This window comes from Ochotona curzoniae, unplaced genomic scaffold, assembly GCF_017591425.1.
Source record: "Ochotona curzoniae isolate NIBS_2020 unplaced genomic scaffold, NIBS_Ocur_1.0 contig_3703, whole genome shotgun sequence".
NCBI lineage: Eukaryota > Metazoa > Chordata > Mammalia > Lagomorpha > Ochotonidae > Ochotona > Ochotona curzoniae.
In genome coordinates this window covers 214,489-233,776 of record NW_024465951.1, presented here as the reverse complement: position 1 = coordinate 233,776, position 19,288 = coordinate 214,489, and the positions used below count along the sequence as shown (strand labels likewise).

At 40.0% G+C, this 19,288-nt stretch overlaps 1 protein-coding gene across 1 annotated transcript; it reads left to right on the top strand.

Annotated features, from left to right (window-relative positions):
• Nucleotides 1–6,514: 6,514 nt before the first annotated feature.
• Nucleotides 6,515–18,482, top strand: LOC121158235 (butyrophilin subfamily 1 member A1-like). The gene is made up of 9 exons (XM_040982894.1): nucleotides 6,515–6,581; nucleotides 7,109–7,456; nucleotides 13,872–14,153; nucleotides 14,269–14,436; nucleotides 14,785–14,805; nucleotides 14,898–14,924; nucleotides 15,498–15,524; nucleotides 15,722–15,748; nucleotides 17,869–18,482. Exons 1-9 carry the CDS (start codon nucleotides 6,515–6,517, stop codon nucleotides 18,480–18,482), a joined length of 1,581 nt encoding a protein of 526 aa, XP_040838828.1.
• Nucleotides 18,483–19,288: the final 806 nt, after the last annotated feature.

Here is a 19,288-nt window from a genome sequence, read left to right as displayed (position 1 = left end):
CTTCATCAAAGCAGAGGGAAATATTCACCTTAACACTGAACTACTGTGTAGCAGATGGTAAGATGGCCAGCAAAGTGGGAGTTCTTAGAAAAAGAATCTGCTCAAAGACATAAGTTCATAATTACTTTTCTTTAGGCTTTTTCGCTTACAGACAAACTTCTGGACCCTATTCACTGAGTTTTCCTTCTTCCTTCCCTCTTTCCTTCTGAAGACCAACCGTATCCCCATTAGGTGCCCAACAATGAAGTCTTGTCTTTTACTCTGGTGTCTGTCTTGCTTTCCCATGGTGTTGCCTTCTCATCACTGCTCTCTTGGAACTGAAAACCCCAAGTCAATGCTGAATAAGTGAAGTCAGACACAGAACGAGACTACTCCCCTCAGCCAACGCTTCTTCAGAATATTTGCCTTTATGTATTTACCATAAATAATCCCGTAGGTCACCTTCTTTTCTCCATATGGCCCATAACTTGATCCCCTGTTTGCCAGTGTCCTTCCCTACCACAGACCCACCTGGACGTCACCGATTGGATGGACCTGGTAGATTTCTTGAAGCTTCTGGTCTCCTCAGTACAGCAACAAGCCTGACTCTTTAAACGGTTGCATCTGGTGGTCCTGGTGTTCAACATTCCAAGGATATGGCTGCACAGTCAGGGGCTGACAGGTTTTTAACTCATCATTAAATTGGGAAGATATTCTTGATAAAATAGATGCACCTTGCTGCCCAGACAGGTGGGTTTTTTTAATGTCTCTCCCAGAAATGAGACTAAGAAGATAATCACAGCCAGCTTCTTGCTCAACTCTTCAGTTACTTTAAAAGAGAAAGTAACAAAGGCCACCCCCAGGATACTTTGAACTGGGCTGGGCCACAGAGTAAGAAGCAGGATGTGTGCCCTTGTTGAAAATGTAGGGCTCTTTTCTCACTCACAGAGGACTGAAACCACATTACTCAGGGTGAAGAAAGCATCTATCTGCATGATGTTCAGATCTTTGAAACATTGGAATGTTCAAATCACTAATTTACTCAGAGAATAAAACCGCAAGAGACATAACTTCTTCCTTCCATACTGTAATGCACAGAAGAGGTGAAATGTAGAGATATGCAGAGAAAAACCAGAGCTAGAAATGGAGGGTCCTTTGCTCAATAGATTTTACGGCTTCCAATGGTAAAATAGAAAAAGTGATTGTGTCAGATGCAGAACATGTTCAGAAAGAACTGGCTTTCCATTACACTTTCTTTCTTTCTAAGCTCAGTTAAAGTTTCCTCTTGTCACGTAATATTTACAGGTGTTCAGGGACCCAAAAATCAATTGTATAAATAGTAGGAATGATCTGCTGACAGTCTGACCAAAGAGATGCTAAGATCCTAAATGAGTGTTCTCCATAGCCAGTTAGAGGTATGCAGTGTTTTAGAAATAAAATCAATTGATGGGTAATTTGCACAGAATAGTGCTGGAGCCCAGCTCCAGCTGACTGAGAGTTTGCAAAGGATGATAGGAAGAGATAAGACACGGACCACTATGGCTTGATGCTCATAATGGACAACTCAGAAAAGTTGCCTTCTTTATTTATACACAGATCATCACAAGCTTTCATTTTTACTTCATGGTTAAGAGAATACAAAAAACAATCCTAAGGAAAATATTTTCAACAAACCATTACCCATTGAAACCTGCAATCACCTGGCTGAAGCCAGGAACTCCATGGTTGGCAACGCATGTGGTTACATAGTGACAAGTGGTTTACTTAAACTCAAAATCAATTTTTACTAAACACAAACTAATATTACTTGAAATATTAAGAATACAGAATTAAAAGATCACAAATGAAAGGATATTATAAAAGCATGTAACATAGATTCTTTGCTAAATCTTATAATCAAATCATGCATTAATTACCGTCACCTTCACCTAGTGCTGATTCAATTGTTTTTCATTCTTTTCTTAAAGGGCAGTGAAAAGGATCAAGGCAATTCAGCTAATCTACGAACAGAGGGATTTTACAAGAAACTTTCTTCTATCTTTATAAACTGTTTTCTTTCCCTAAATATAAGTGCCAATATAAGATTGAGATTTTAAGCCATTTTGAGGGGGTTCACACATCTATTTCCTTATAAAAGATGCCCCATTTACTTTTGCTTTCTGTGGTAAGAAACTAAAATGCGTCATATCATGTGTTGTAACAGATCGAGGTGTATGGTAAACAAACTCTTTGTACCTCCATAATCACCATCTGTTGCAAGATATTATCAAGCCATTTCTTAAGGAAAACATTACTTACACTAGGGCAAACTTCAGAACAAAAGTGGGCACATAACAGGATGTTTGGAAACATAGTGGGCTCAATTGTACTATTGTATACTTTTAACTGTGTGTCATAGCCTTGCATTAATAAAGGTATTTTTATCATAACATGATTGATCAATTTGAGGTGTCATACCAGTTACAGGAATCACTTCACATTAACAACAAAAAAAAAAAAAGCAACAACGATACCCTCAAAAGAATTCTATGAAACATCAGAGAGGTGATCGAGTTTAATACAATGGGTGAGGCAACAATGAGGTGACCAGAGACATTCTGCCGGGCCTTGCCACGCAGCCAGAAACTCCTCGCAGCCTTGCTAACTGAGGAGCGGTGCTCATCACACACCCATGCCATCCGACCCAACTGCATGGCTCCCCACAGAGTAGAATGCATGGTTTTTGCAAATATTTCAAAGGACACCACAAATTCTTATACTAATAAAACACCACCTTGATCAAAATATAAAACATGTGTAATGCTAAAAAATTTTTATCACTTCCATTGTATGTTAAGCCAATCAAAAAATGTTCAACAGTATCATCATAAAAATTGTGATAGTAAAATCATGCCTGTTCTCAAACTTGATAAATAACAAGAAAAGGAATCATACCTATGTAAAATTTATGCTTTGAGGTTTGGATCCTCTGACTAAACAAAATGTTGTTGAAACTCCACCATCATGTTGTGTATCTCAGAAGGCATATGAATGAGACCATTCAATACTGTCAGCCTGTGCCAGGCTTATTTCACTTCATGTAATGTCCTCTGATTCCTTGTATCACAAATGGTCAGACAGCCTTCATACATGACTGAATAACACTTCACTCTACATAAAACGCATTTTCTGTATCCATTCATCATCTGATGGACTCCCTCTGTTACAGTGTTGAGAAGAACATGAATTAATGCAGCTGTTGTGGAAAATCATAAGAAGGTTCATGAGAAAAACAAAAGTAGACCTACCATATGACCTGCTTTATCACTTTTGGGAATACATGCCAAAGAAGTTAAGTCAGCATATTAAAGATATTCTTACACTTGCCCATTGGTCACATCACCGGTCATAACAGCTAAGAAACAGAATGTACCTAAATGTCTCTCAGTGGATGCATAGTAAAGAAAATGTGGTATAAATACATATTAAAACAAGATTTGGTCATGAATAATTTAAAAAAACCTGACATTGGGGCAAAATGGGTAAAATTTTTGGTTATTACATTAAGCATAATAAATCAGACACAGGAAAACAATTATCATATGTTCTACCTCACATATGGAAATTTTAACTTTATCTGAATTTAGAACACTGGTTAATATAAGCCAGAAAGGGTGACAGGAGGAGAAAGAGGGGTAAATGGCCCCAACATAATGCTTTAGTGGCTAAATCCTCATGTTGCACATGCCAGACTCCTTTATAAAAGCCTTGGAATCCTGCACCTGTGTGGAAGACCTGGAAGAGGCTCCTGGCTCCTGGCTTCAGATTGGCTCAGCTCCAGCCATTGGCAGCCATTTGGGGAGAGTGGACCAGCAGATGAAAAATTTTTCTCTTTGCTTCTCCTTTTCTCTATAAATCTGCCTTTTCAATTAAAAAAAATCATTAAAAAAAAGAAATGTTGATGTTTGGTAACTGGTATCAATACATAGAATTAGAAATAAAGAATACAGGGCCCGGTGTGGTAACCTAGTAGCTAAAGTCCTCACCTTGAATACACCAGGATCCCATATGGGTGCCAGCCTAATCTAGGTGGCCCTGCTTCCCATCCAGCTCCCTGCTCGTAGCTGGGAAAACAGTCGAGGATGGCCCAAAGCCTGGTGACACTACACGTGCTTGGGAGACCCAAAAGAGACTTCAGGCTCCTGGCTTCAGATCAGCTCAGCTCCAGCCATTTCAGCCAATTGAGGAGTCAATCATCAGATGGAAGATCATCCTCTTTTTTCCTCCTGCTCTCTGTATATCTGACTTTCCAATAAAAATAAAATAAATATTAAAAAAAATAAAGGAAACAGAAAGTATTGAAGGAGGGAGGAAGAGAGAGACCGAAGTATGGTTATTTTCTTACAATTGTATCTGAAATACAGAAAATCTGTTATTTTTACTAAAACATTATTAAAGAGCTATTATAAAGAATCAGCTGTCTATGCTATAGCACATTAGGACAACTGTGTTCTCAGTAGTGGATTATGTACCACATGAAAAACAGAGAGGAGCTCACAACCACCAAACATAAAGAAAATATACTCAGTCATAAAGAAAATAAAATCTTGTCTTCTGCAACAAAATTGACATAACTGGAAACCATTGTGCTTTCAGTTACATTCACATGCTTTCCCTGATATGTGGTAACTATTACACAGAGTATCAAAAAGATGTAATCTGGACCCAGTGCGGTGGACTAGTGCTTAAAGTCCTCGTTTTGTACATACTGGGATCCCATACAGGCGCCAGATCTAACACTGGCAGCCCTGCTTCCCATCTAGCTCTCTGCTTTTGTCTTGGGAAAGCAGTCAAGGATAGCCCAAGTGCTTGGGACTCTGCACACACATGGGAGACCAAAAAGAGGCTCCTGGCTCCTGGCTTCAGATTGGTTCAGTTCTGGCTGTTGTGGCTGCTTGAGGAGTGAACCATTGGGTCTTCCTCTCAATCTCTCCTCCTCTTTGTATATCTGACTTTCCAATAAAAGTTTTATATATATGTATATATATATATGATCTATATGAGACTGACATACTGAAATCTCAATGTTTTCTATACAATAGTATAGTACAGCTTTTTTTTCTATTTGCTATGTATTGAAATATTTGGAGTGTTAAACCTGTGTTTGTGAAGTGAAATCAAAGTATTCCATTGAAAAAATTAAAATGCTAATAAAAATAATTATAATAATTAAGAAGGAGGAGGAGGGAGAGTGAGGTGGGAAGTATACTGTCCTCCTAAATCTGTACTGAAAGATATATAAAATTTACTCACTTTACATTAATAAAATAACTTATAAAAGATAACAAAATACAAATGTGAACTATCTGATCTGGTCAGTTCATACCATACATTTGTGTAATAACACTATACTCTACAAAATGTACAAAATCACATTCATCTAATAAACAAACAAACACATGTTACTGACCTCTTCTAATGCTTTACATGTTAATTCACTTAACCATCACATGAAAGTTTCAGGGTAGTTGGATGAGAAACCATAGGCACAAAAAGGTTGTATACCTTGCCCCACATCACAACCTTGTAAATTCCCTCAGCAGGACTGTGACTGGCATATTCAAGGTCTACTATCAGTGTTGTTCACTTGAATCACACAATATTTCTCTGGGAGAAAGAAATAACTTGTTCTTGAACCTTCCGATATTTCCTAAGTACATGATCATAAAAGGTCTGTGACCCATGCCAGGTCAAAGTCCTCTTCTCTTGCTTTACTTGACTTTCATTTTTGAGTATGGCAGGGCGGCCAAGAGAAGCTCACTGCTGTAAGTGCTCTGTATGGGAGATTTCTTGCTTCCTGTTTTTGAATTCTGAAAGATCCCCCTGTAGCCCCCAGTTCCCCATAACAGCTTAGAGCAGGAAGCACAGGAGAACCCCATGAGCACCCCAAGAAGGAATGAGGGAGGAATGCCAGCGAGCAGCTCTGCCCAGTGCCGGAGGTAGTGAAGAGGACAAGTTCCAGTACGCCTCCATCTCTCCAAGAGGAACCTCAACAATGTGAGTGCTGCAGGATTCCTCTCAAATTCCTTTCTGGGTGATGGGCAAGAATGAGAGGAGAGAGAAAACCTGGATAGGATCATGGTGGGTGATGGAGGGAAAGTCGAGTTCTAGCTGTTTCATCACCATGTATGGATGAGTGGGAAGACAGTCCATAGAGCCCAGAGTAACGTCTGTGCTAAAGCCATTTCCCTCCAAGGTGCTCTTGTCTCTCTCTCTTTATCCAAAGAACAAAATGTTCTTGTCTAAAAAAAGAGTTTGCTGGGTGGCTACTGGTGTGAGGACTGTTTCCCTAATAAGAGAAATAGAAAACACTTTGTGTATGTCAAAGACTTAGTCTTATTTTCTGAAAGCTGTCTGAGATCTAGGAGACCATTTCTTAGAGGCATTGAGACCACCTTAGCCACAATACTTAGACCCGGTGAATCCCACTCTTATCTTTACTCCAGTTATTTACAGGACCCGCTTCCATATCACCCTGCTCCCTGGACTGGGAACCATGGTGCACTCCCTGCCCAGAGCACTCTTCCCGATTCTGCTGCTCCAGGTGCCCATGTGGGGCTCAGGTGAGAATATCTCAACTGTTTCATAACTAAATCATCTTGTTTTCTGAATAGAAGAATTGAATCACTTCATCACTTCTCATATAAACTTGGGTTAATTCTAAAATCCTCTACTTGAGTAGAGTGAGTTATTCACTTGTGCATTAGGGCAAATAAACCATGATACAATTATTTGAGGCAGAAGAACCAGGAAGAATTAGTTCATTTATACAATGTAGTTTATTCTGCTTTCAACTCCATGTTTTATGAATTTTCCTGAAGTTCTAGTTTGATCATTTTCTACAACCACTACAAGTTGAAAACCACTCGCTTCACTTGAGACTGTCCTGGTGTTTGTAAGCTCCTCGCAAGCAGAGCCCTTTTTACATTGCTCCGCACCACACCTGCAGCCTCAATGTGTGCTGTGAACACCTGTTGAATGAGGGCTGTTGGGCTCTACCTGGAACTGTGTTCTAAAGCGTCCTCCCTGGCACTCCTGATGTTCTGATGTTCTAATGTTCTTTCCACGTTTAACTCTGTTCATTGCACAGATTCGTTTGAAGTGAGTGGCCCCTCAGAGCCCATTGTGGCTATGCTGGGCACAGAAGCCGTACTGCCCTGTTATGTGACCGCAACCGTGGATATGAAGAACGTGGAGCTGAGGTGGTTCCGCTCCCAGTACTTGGAGGCTGTGTACGTGTATCAGGATGGGATGGAGCAGGCAGCAGAGCAGCTAGTGGATTACAAAGGACGAGTAGAGCTGCTGAAGGATTACATCTCAGAGGGGAGAGTGGCTGTGAGGATCCACAATCTGCGGGTCTCAGACAATGGGATGTACAGGTGTTTCTTTAAACAGAATGACAACTTTGGTGAAGCCACTTTGGAGCTCAAGGTCATAAGTAAGTAATTATCTGCAAATACAAATAACTCTTCATCTGTTAATATATTTAACGTCTCTGTCTTAAAACTGAGCCACTTCAAGGAATGGCCTTATGTGTAATAGTGTAAACTGCCATTTGGGACATCCATATCCCACTTGAAAGTGGTGGGATCAAATCCTGCCTCTGCTTCTAGCATAGCTTCCTGCCAATACTGGGAGGTGGCAATTTAAAATAATCATAAAATTTTAAGTATATACATAGTTCAACAGTTGCTCCACTTTTTATTCCTAATAGCAGCATTTGACAAACATTTTTCACACTCTTTTTTGGAAAAGATTCATTTATTTATCTGAAAGGCAGAGTTGGGGGGAAGGGATAGAGAGAGAGAGATTCCACCTGCTCATTCACTCCTCTGATGTTCACAAAGCAGTCAGGATGGCCAAAGCCAGGAGCCTATTACTCCTTCCTGGTCTCCCACATGGGTACGGGGGCCCAAGCACTTGAGCCATCCTCTACTGCTTTTCCAAGGACGTTAGCAGGGAACTGGATCCAAAATTGAGCAGACAGGCATTTAACATAACACTGGCTCTTTTCATTCTCTTAACAACACTGAATATTATATTTTTTATATTTTTCTGGCCAAATGGGTTAAAAACCATATTCTATTATTTTCAGTTCATATTCACAACAGATATTAATATGTTTTCACATATTAATTATTTGCATTTTTCTTTTTTCATTTTGCTGCTTGTGTCCTTTAATCAACTGTTTGAGGAGGCGCAAGGGGACTGCTTTCCAAAAAGATTTTTGATACATTATAGTTATTTTTAATCATATCAATCTTGGAAATATCCTCTTTATTTATCTTACAATTTTATATTATATTTTACTTGTGTGAATTTTAAAACATATAGAGAAAACTATTAGCATTTGTTTTAATCCTCAATATTTATGAAATCCTTTTATACCAGTGCCATAAAATATTTCATCTTCCTGTATTCTAGTGCTGTTCCTGTAAAATATTCTGAAATTTTAATTTTACTTTAAATGTCTTACTGCATAATTTTTGTAAGTTTGTTAAACAACTCCCATATCAAAAATGGAGCATGTAATTACAATCCAAAAAAATCCAATACTCAGTCACTGCTTCCTCAGTGTAACAAACAGTCTGAGTTTTAATGTCAAAGATTAGTTTTGTGATTCATTTGAAAATATGTTAAAAATGATAATAAATTGCAGATAGTGAGAGACAGAAGTCTCCCGCATCTGCCTGTTTATATAGTGGCAATTGCAATTGCTGACTCAGTTCTGTCTTTAGCCCCATCTCTTATTCAAACCAAAGGATGTTGCTGCCCAGACCAAACCAACATACTGCATATTCTGCCCTCCCATATACCAGCAGGAATATAGCCAAGTCAGAGTAACCCCTACCAGACCCACCTCCAGCCCTGGTTCCTGTGCTTGCCAATCTGTGCAACAGACTGGTTCAGTCTGTCCTACATCCCATTCAGCTCTCATACATACCAATGAGCATGGAACCTAGTTCAACCCAGCCAACCCCCCTATTCAGTCCACACTCATGCTGGTGGGTGCAATCGTCTATCTAGCCAAGTCCCCAGCCCTGGTTCTCATGCTCACCAGTGGGAGTTGAAACCCATCAGAGGTACCCACAGTTTCCCCACTGGGCTCACTCCCTCTCATAGACCTTGCACTCTCCAGGTGGTTCTGCAGTCTAGCAAGATAGAATGTACCTCCAGTCCTCGCACTTGTCAGCTAATGCTGTGGCAAAACCCAACCAGCCTGCTCTTACTCTGACTTATGCTGTAGCAGTGAATATAGTTGTTAGCCCAACCTGGCTGTTCACCTAACCTTGTTCACATGCATACCAGCAGATGTTATATCCCTACCAGGGCTTGTCTGTTCCTAGCACCAGTTCTCACACTCAGCAGTGGGAGCAGTGGCCCAGCATGGGAGCCCATGTTGCCTCCTAACAGGCTCACACTCTTCCTGTCAGGTCTCACGTGTACTGGTGCATGCTGTGTCCCAACCTGGCAGGCTGGGAATGTTGGCATTTTCTGACAGATGCTGTAACTTGGCCCAGGCCAGTCTGTGCCAAATTTCAGCTAATACTGATAGGTGCTATAGCTTAACCCTGTCCTGTCTGCTTCCATCTCTGGGTCATGCAAACCAGTAGGTGTGATAGCCTAGCCTGGCATGACCCACACTCTAGCCTCATTCCTGCATATGTCAGTGTGCTAAGGTTTGCTAAGCACAACCCTGCCCAATCTGCCCCGTTCCAAAACCAACACACTTGTCAACAGGTGGAACTACCTTGCCCAGTCTGAACAACACCCACACCTGAATCACGTGTTCACCAGCAGGAACTATGGCCCACCAGAGGAGTTTCCCAAGTTCCCAAACAAGGCCCACTCCCAAACCTTAGATCTCACATAGATCAGCAGATACTAGGCCCTTACCCCACATTGTCTGCCCCTCTCCATCCAAGACTATGTACAAACTGGCAGATGTTACATCCCAGGCTATCCCACACCCTATTTTGGGATGTGTCTGCAGGTGCTACAGCCTAGACCAGCCCTGCTTGTACCCAACCCCAGTACTCATGAGTGTCAAGAGGTTGCTTGGTCATAACTAGCTCAGCCCATCACCACACCCCAGCTCTTAAGCAAACCAGCAAAATATACAGTACCATAGTTCCAGTCAAAGAAACTGCCCCCAGACCCGATTTTGTTGTATACTGATTAGTATAATAGTCCAGCCTAACATTACCCATCCCCTGTTGTGACTCTCACTGGCAGGTACTGTGAGTTAGCCTTGCCATGTAGGCCCCAGCCCTAGCTTTATTGTGCACCAGTGAGTGGTATTCAGTGATGTTCAATGCTAAGTTGCCCAACTCAGGTCTCCCACATGGACTGAACCTTAGAGGTCCTCTAGTTTTCCCTCCAAATTGCTCATCTCAGATCCCTCACTTACCTGCAGGCACAATGATCTTGTTGATGAAGTCCCTCAGTAGTCATTCCTTACCTGCACCTTACTCCCTCAGTGATCTTCCCTCCCACACATCTATTTACCCACTTCCCCACCTCCAAGCCCCCATGAGTGTGCCGCTGGGAGGCCCATGGACTTCGCACCAGTGCCTACAGCCACCCAGTCCCAGTCCAGGTCCTGAGTCCTGCAGGGCTGCCTCCAGGGCTCACTGACATGACTCCCCCTCTGCCTTTTTAAAGTTGACTTTTCTTGCAAACTTTGAGAACTTCAGCCTACAGAAATATTATTGGGTGTAAAGTTTCATGCAATGGCCAAAATAGTTTCCAATGTATTTTCACTGTCAGTTCTGATTATCTTGAGAAATATCAACCATTATTTTTCCATTAACTACTAGTGAAGATATCAGAAAAATCCAAGTTCTATGTAACTATAATGATTTATCTACTACCTTTTTATAATACTATGCTGTCTCAACTTTTTAAATTTTGTATTTTAAAAAAATTTTTATTTATGTAATAGGAACAAAAATTTCAGTCTTAGGAGCAGGTTGACACTTCCCAACAGAAACTCCCTCAATTCTATCCTTTCTCCTCTTTCCTTTCTTATTTTAATTTTTATAATAACATACTTTCAATTTACTTTATAACCACAAGGTTAACCCTCCACTAAATAAAGAAATCAAGAATAACTAAGTAGAAAACCACTCTCCCTCAACAGTATAGACAAGCACCAGGAACAATAATCAAATCTCAAAATGTCAGTTTTGTTCATGTACTCTAATTTTTTTAACTCTGTATATTAATTACCACAAAGCAGGGAATATATGATATTTGACTTTTGGGGACTGGCTTATTTTACTAATCATGTTTTCAAATTACATTCATTTTGTTGCAAAAGACGGGATTTTATTCTTATACAGCTGAGTAATATTCCATTGTGTATACATACCACAATGACTCTCTGCTAACACAACATACTATTTTTTTAAAGATTTGTTTATTTTTATTGGAAAGGCAGATACACAGAGAGGAGGAGAGACAGAGAGGAAGATCTTCCATCGATTGGTTCACTCCCCAAGCTGCTGCAAGTGCTGGAGCTGAGCCAATCCTAAGTCAGGAGCCTCTTCCTATTCTCCCATGTGGGTGCAGGGTCTCAAGGCTTTGGGCAGTCCTCAACTGCTTTCCCAGGCTACAGGCACAGAGCTGGATGGGAAGTGGAGTTGCCAGGATTAGAACCGGCACCTGGGTGGGATCAAGGCACAATCAAGGCAAGGACTTGAACTGCTATGCTATCATGCCAGGTCCTAATTTTTTTATATGATGTATTTATTTTTCTTTGACTGTATTACACCTATGTTAAAATAGTAATTCTCAATTGATGCTATCTGAAATGGTATCTGTAGTAGGCTCATGCTATCAATCTTTTATTCTTTATAAAGAGTTATTTCTTTTTATTGGGAAGACAGATATACAAAGAGAATGAAAGAGAGAGATTCTCAGCCGAATGGTTCATTCTCCCTAAATGGCTGCAACCTCTAGAGCTGAGCCAATCCAAAGCCAGGAGTCTGGAGCCTGTTCCAGATCTTCTCCATGAGTGCAGGTTCTCAAGGCCTTGAGCAATCCTCTACTGCTTTCCCAGACCATAGGCAAGCTGCTGGATCAGATGTGGAGCAGCTAGGACACAAACCAGTATCCATATGAGATCCTGGTCCTGGAAAGGGAAGATTGGCCAATTTAGCCATCGTGTCAGGCCCTATACATCTTCTTTTTGTGCAATTTGGATAAGAAGAAACTAAATCATTTCTTTGCTGGAAAAAAAAAAAAGAAAAATCAGAAACAAAATCTCATTACTCTGCCTCAGAATTTCCTCAATGAGAAGACAAAGATTTCACATACTCAGAACTAGTCTATTGGCAGGCATGGTTTTTCAATACCTCTCTCATATAAGTTTGCCGTTTAATGGGGTGTAACTCTGACCTTTAGAAACAGTTGGTTAATGAGATACCCATGCTTATCTTCCATTCTGCTAACCTTTGTCTATTTGGCGTGGCCACTTTTGTGCTCAGGAATCACAACCTTTACCAACACATGTGTAGCTTTTGTCTTCTTGGTCTTGGAACTTCAACAGTTATATTCTTCCAGGAGGCTCAAAGTCTGTTTCTTCTATACGCTCTTACTTCCCAGTGTGCTCTCAGAATCAGTTTCATTCAAATCTTCACTTCTTTGGTTGATGGAGTCGGCAGCTCCCTTGGGCGGTTATAAGATGGACTATTTCTCGGATTATTTAGATTCCTTGAAGCCTGTACCCCCTAGGGAATCAAGATCAGACGATAAACATTAGCTGTTTTGTAATTTTTAGTGCCAATAAAATAATGTAGCTAAAGTTCTTAATGCATTTCCCACAGGAGAAATCTGTAGGAGAACTGAGCTAATATATAATCTTGGAAATCAAAATAGTCACTTTCTGGAAGACATAATGGGTTATTCTAGTATCTAATCATGCTATGTTGAGTCCATTTGTAAACTCCACATGACAGGAGCTGAAGAGAAAGTGATGTGCTGGACACAGGAAGAAGTAAGGGGAAAAAATGAGAAGCAATTTTAATCCTTCAGAGACCTGCTTCTCTGGCCCCATTCAATGATAATATCTACCCAGGGAAAGAAATAAAATTTTGAGAAAAAAGTCCCAAAGGGGATTGTTTAAGGAAATCTTTTTGGTTTTCCTTGAGATGTTAATGAATGGAATAAAAAAGTACAAATAAAGATATGGAAATACAGGGAAGGTGTAGAGCTCAACACTGACGAATATTGGTTGACTTCTTCGCTATTATCCTTTTGTGGCCTTATTGCAGATACACATGGGTACAAGTTTGTGGCAGGCCTATCAGTATTAGTGACAACTTCAAATCTGCCGTGATTTTTTTCTAAAGATTTTGTTATTTTTATTGAAAAGGCATGTATGCAGAGAGGAGGAGAGACACAGAGGAATATCTTCTGTCCAATGATTCACTCCCCAAGTGGCCACAACGGCTGAAACTGAGTTGATCCAAAGTCAGGAGCCAGGAGCTTCTTCCAGGTCTCCCACATTGGTGCAGGGTCTCAGGCTTTGGCCGTTCTTGAAGGTTTCCCCAGGCCACAGGCAGAGAACAGAGTGGGAAGCAGGACTGCTGGGATTAGAACCAGTGCCCATATGGGATCCCAGAGTGTTCAAGATCAGAACGTTAACCGCTAGGTTAATGCGCTGGAGCCTCAAGTAAGCTGTGATTTTTGAACCAGATACTGATTTCTGTCAGGAAGTCCTCTCCCTCCACCTAAGGCTGTGGCACTTCATCCATCTGCTCACATTAGGGTTATTGTGTGATTTAGCGATTTCTAAACAAAAAGCATCAAGGTTTCACATGAATGACCCTCCTCCCACTACCACCCAGGTCTTGGTTCTGGTCCTCGCATCATCATGGTGGGTCCAGAAGATGAAGGCATAAAGCTGTCGTGCACTGGCAAGGGTTGGTTTCCCCAGCCTGAAGTACAATGGAAGGATGAGAACGGAGAGAAGATCCCATCTCTGTCTGAGCAGGAGACCCAAGACGACGATGGCTTGTTCCAGATGGATGCATTCCTCATTTTGAGAGACAGAACAAAGGGAAAAGTGTCCTGCTCCATGAAGAATTCCTTCCTTCTACAGGAGCAGACGGACACAATTTCTATCCCAGGTAAAGGGTCGCTTCCCTGGGGACAGGGTGTGAGCAAGGAGGGAGTGTTGGGATGTGGGTTGGAAGAGCTTGTCTGCTGCCTGCTTTCTGCTCATGCGTGAGGGCTCTGTGTCAGAGCCCTTCTTCCCTAGGACCTCGCCTTGGAAGGCAGCATTTGTTGTGACTTTCCTCATGCTTGTGGTTTGCCTGAGTGCTGCTGTCTTTTTTGCTTGGAGAGAAAAGCAAGAAAAGAAGAAATCAAAGAAGGTCAGGGATGCAAAACAGAAAGAAGTTACTGAAAAAGGTACATCATGAATGATATGGTGTGGTGTTGTGGATCTGTTGGTTTGTTAGATTCACTCAGTATAGTTTGGCATCTACTGACATATACAGATGTAAACAAGACAGCATAAGAACCGAAGACCCCAGCAAAGTATGGATCCCAGGACACTTTGAGAAAAATACAATATATTGACTTTGCTATTCACTGATATAAACATGAAGTTGGGGTGCAGAACCTAATCATAAGAATTCAAAGTTAAGAAAAATTTGTGAACCTGGTAATTTAGAAATATTAGTATAAACTAGAAAAAAAGACTTTAGATATTTCTTATGTAAAATCTATTGTGTTATTTTGTTTTTTCCTTTTCAGAAGTGATCAAGAAAGAACTTGGTAAGTTCTCTCTTTTCTTAGCCCCATGGAGAAATTAGAGTCCTGCCTCCATTCTGAATCTTGGCATCTCACAGGTTATTATTTCTTTGCAGAGAGAAGGAAGAATTTGTATCTACTCGGTGAGTTCCACTCATGTTGTGGCTAGGCCAATCATCTCATCTGCCTGTCTGTTCTTAAAAAAAAAAATCATTTATTTATTTGAAAGGCAGTCGTAGAAAGAAAAACAAAAACACATAGTGATGAAGATATTTCATCCCTTGGTTCACTCTTCAATGACCACACAAGTCAGTTTGAGCCAAGCCAAAGCCAGGAACCCAGATTTCATCCAGGTCTCCTATGTGGATATTAAGATGACAAGAACTTCAACTGGACAGATTGGGAATTTATTCTGGCAGACAGCTTTCATATCTACAGGAAACAAATCTGTTGAATACAGAGAGACTTGTTAGTAAATATGATGGCAAGAATGTCAGAGCAGTGCATGGTTTTAGGCATTAACAATACACCATGAAGGACAAGGCCATTAGATTGATGGAAAGCAGAAAGTAGGTTATTAGGAAAGACCCATCAGAACTAACATTAAGAGACAATCACCACAGAAATGGTAGTTTCATAAACATTCAAATTTCATGAAGTCACAGTAAGTTTCATTCTCTTAAGTGAGGGAATCTAATTATTATGTTTTATTTCAGACTGGAGGAAAGCAAAGTTATATGCTGGTAAGTAAATCTGATGTTGTCTGTGGCTTCAGTTACCCCAGGATCTTGTGGGATATTACCAGACAACTGTTAAAAGACACAGACTATTCTGGAGGCTTTGTTTTAAAGATGGCATGGGGGGGGGGTGGCAAGAGAGTGCCTGAGCTCACAAAATATTTGCTTGGTCTGTTTTAATGTGGAATTTATTTCTTTTTCAGACTGGAGAAAGGAGAAGTTCGAAGCAGGTAAGAGATCTTACCACTGGGTCCCAATCAGCCTCTTGTATACAAGTGGGAAGCGCTTGCATCTGAACGTTGTAGTCACCTCAAGGCTTTCAATCTGATCTCAATGGGTTCTTTAATGTCCTGCGGCTGTTTATTCAACCTGTCAGTGTAAATGTACAGTTCATGACTTACTGTCTTTCAACTTTACAATGACACAAATGCAAAACACATTTAGTAGAAAGTAAACTTCAAATTATAATTTTGATTGTGTTAGTATCAATATCTATTACAATACAATTAAAAATATTTTCTATTTATTTTCCTTTTCATTGAAAGCTAAACATTGAGAGACAGAGAGATCAGAGGGAGAAAAATAAACTTTAACTTGTTAATTCATTCATTCTCCCATTCTGTAACAGCTGAGGTTGGGCCAGGCAAGATCCAAGAACACAGAACACCACCCAGATCTCTCACATAGGTTACAGGAACTAAAGTATTTGATTCATCGTGTACTGCCTCCTAAGATCACTGTAGCAGGAACCTGGACTGGAAGCAGCATAGTTGATTTAGAACCAGGCACTCTAAAATGGGACATCACATCACACATGATTACTTAAGCTGCTTTGCCAAACATGCATCCTGGCACAGCACTCATGCATAAAGCACTGGATATTCAACACTGTGACATGTTTGTAGCATTTGTTGATATTGCATTTTTATTTTACTTCCCATTATCTCATCAATAAGTCACTTTGTTGTAAATAGGCTTTGTTAAGTGATTCTGCCCAACTGTAAGCCAACATAAGAATTCTGAGTACATTTATGACAGTTTTGTCTATTCTAGCACTTTAGGCAGAATAGGTATATGAAGTTTATTTTCAACTTGACATTTTCAATCAGTAATGGGTTTGCTAGATACATCATAAATCAGGGACCATCTTTATACAACTATTTGCTGCCAAAGAAATAAGCAGATATGATCTCTCAAAAATTGAAACATGGGTTAAGTGATTTTCTCCAAGGAATGAATACTTAAATTGAGAGTTGGATAAAGTATTGGATTTATTCATGTGAATAACACTTGAAGAATGCTTCAGTTGAAAGCAGGAATATTGTATAACTAGCATGAGTCAGGAAGGAGCATTTTAAATCAGAATAGTGTGAAATAGCCACTAACCAGGTTAGTCTTTCCAGAATCTTGGGTTATCCACTTCTACAGCATGCTGCCTCATTCTGAATATTCCTGCACACTCAAAATATGTCCTAATTATGCTAATGCTCCAAAAATTCAAGCATAATTTCCATATACAAATTTTCATGACAGAAACGTCACTTTTTGAGATTATTTCCTTGGACAAGATGTAGATTGATTACTTTTGTGTTAGTGCTACTGTTACTATTGCTACTGGTGATGGTGTTAGTGTAATACTAGAAGCTAAAAATTACTGATTGCTCATCATTCAATTCAATTGATGTGTAGCATTCAATTCTTTACACACTATCTCATGTATTTCTCGCAATATCCTTATGCTAAGATTGATCATAACTATGTTCATCATCGTGAGATTAAAATGAGGCTAAGATAAACAAAGTAACCTCACCAAGTTTGCAACTACTATAGGTTCAAAAATGACACAAGTTCAGATCTTTAACTACAGAGCCTGGTATTTCACCAATATAAAGAGATATAAGAGCATGTGGGAAAAAGATGATTTGTTCGCTATATAAAATGCACATAAAAATAATCCTGAGGAGTTTTGAATGTAAACAAGCACACAGTGACTGGAAATGTAACAAACTTAACTACAAAAGGAAAACAAAACAATAACAAGTCCTTACAAAAGGGTACAAAGACTCCATCCTAAAACACCTGACACTCTGAATAGGCCAAGAGACAGTCACCCTGGCTAGATAGTCTTGGGCTGTCTGGAATAGATGGTTACACAAGGTCATATCCAACTCAATTTCTTTGGTTTACACATCGTGGGTCTCCTAGAATAAAGTGTAGGTTACTTGCCTGTTCTTATGGGTTTATTTTTCTTATTTTTATCCTTTGTCCTTATGTAGTATTTCCATCTTTCTTAAGACCAACAAGCTACTGCCTTATCTTTGCCTTTGTTTTGTTTTCTCCATCTCTGCAGCGGATGTTTCCTTGGATCCAATAACAGCTCATCCAAAACTCAAGATATCTGAAAATGGAAGACATGCTTCTTTGGAAGAAGAAGATTATGAAACCAAATTCAGTGTTCTAGGTCATGATTATTTTACCACAGGAAAATATTATTGGGAAGTAGAAGTAAATAAGGAGACAGAAATGAAGTCTGGAACTAGATGGGCTTTGGGAATTTGCTCAGCAACAGTGGAGAGAAAGGGGTGGTTTGCAGAAAGTACAGACAAGGACTTCTGGGTGTTGGCATACAAGGAAGGGATAGTCATGGCTCTCACCACCAAGCCAGAATCTCTGCCACTGAGACATTACCCTGAGAGGATAGGAATATTCTTGGACTTGAAGAATGGGGATGTATCCTTTTACAACATGATGGATGGATCCCATATCTATTCCTTTTCTGGCAACTTCCATGGGAACATCCATCCTTATTTTAGCCTGCAAGGTGTTGGCACATCTATGTCCATCTGCTCAACTTCAGGTCAGAATGAAAATGTTCCCAGTTCTTCTTCAGGGATGTCAGTAACTCAACCAAGGAATTGTGATACAGATGCACCAGAGGAAACTAATACTCTATTGTCTCCATAAGGAGTGAAGTGGCAGCCCCAGGTACCTCCAATGACTCTACTCAAGCTTCTTGTAAGAAAGTTGTTCTGTATAGAGTGGTCAGCTTCAACCTCTTCCCAAGAGGGAGAGCCAGAAAGAGAAATGGAAAGAATGTAAAAACCCAGGGGGAATTTCCTCTACAGTTCTCAGTGGGGAAACATTCTCTTTGTGAGCAGCGTGATTTGTTACAAATAACACCAAGCACATGTACGAAGTCTTTTCTCTGTATTTGTGCTTAATGTGTGCTTATGTAAATGCCTTTTATTATGCTTGAAGAAAAAATGTTGGTGTGTGAAATTGATGTGTTTAGATTTCATTATTGCTTCTAGCCCTTGTCTATACACTTGCAGTACAGTGTTTTTTCTACTTACTACTTGTTAAATTCTCTATTTAGAGGAGGACTGGTTGAAATTACAAAGAAGCTTGAAACTATGTCATTGTAAAAATTAAAAGAAACATGTAAAAAAGATGAAAGAGGGTGGAAGTGAAGGAGGGAGGAAGGGTAAGAAGTATCTATGCTCTTAAATGGTGTATGTGACATACATGAATTCTGTTCCATTCTCATAAATTGGAAAAGCTTTATAGGGAAAAGATATATTCTTCCCTTTTTGCTGTCAAACGTGGAGGGGTTGATGTTTTAAAAGGGAAGGGCACGTGGAGTGAATATGCAATACAGGTTAACACTGTTGAAAACAAGTAAAAATCTGCTAAACCCCATCAAAATACAATAGCTCAGCTTGTGTGTTCTTCAGTCTCTAGTGTCCCATGGACTTCTAACATCAGAGTCT

Bases quoted from the DNA above. Each gene is read 5' to 3' on its own strand.
- LOC121158235 (XM_040982894.1), top strand. From the start codon at position 6,515: ATGGTGCACTCCCTGCCCAGAGCACTCTTCCCGATTCTGCTGCTCCAG. The intron at 14,437-14,784 runs GTACATCATGAA...TTTCCTTTTCAG, and splicing joins GAAAGAAGTTACTGAAAAAG to AAGTGATCAAGAAAGAACTT. The intron at 14,806-14,897 runs GTAAGTTCTCTC...ATTTCTTTGCAG, and splicing joins AGTGATCAAGAAAGAACTTG to AGAGAAGGAAGAATTTGTAT.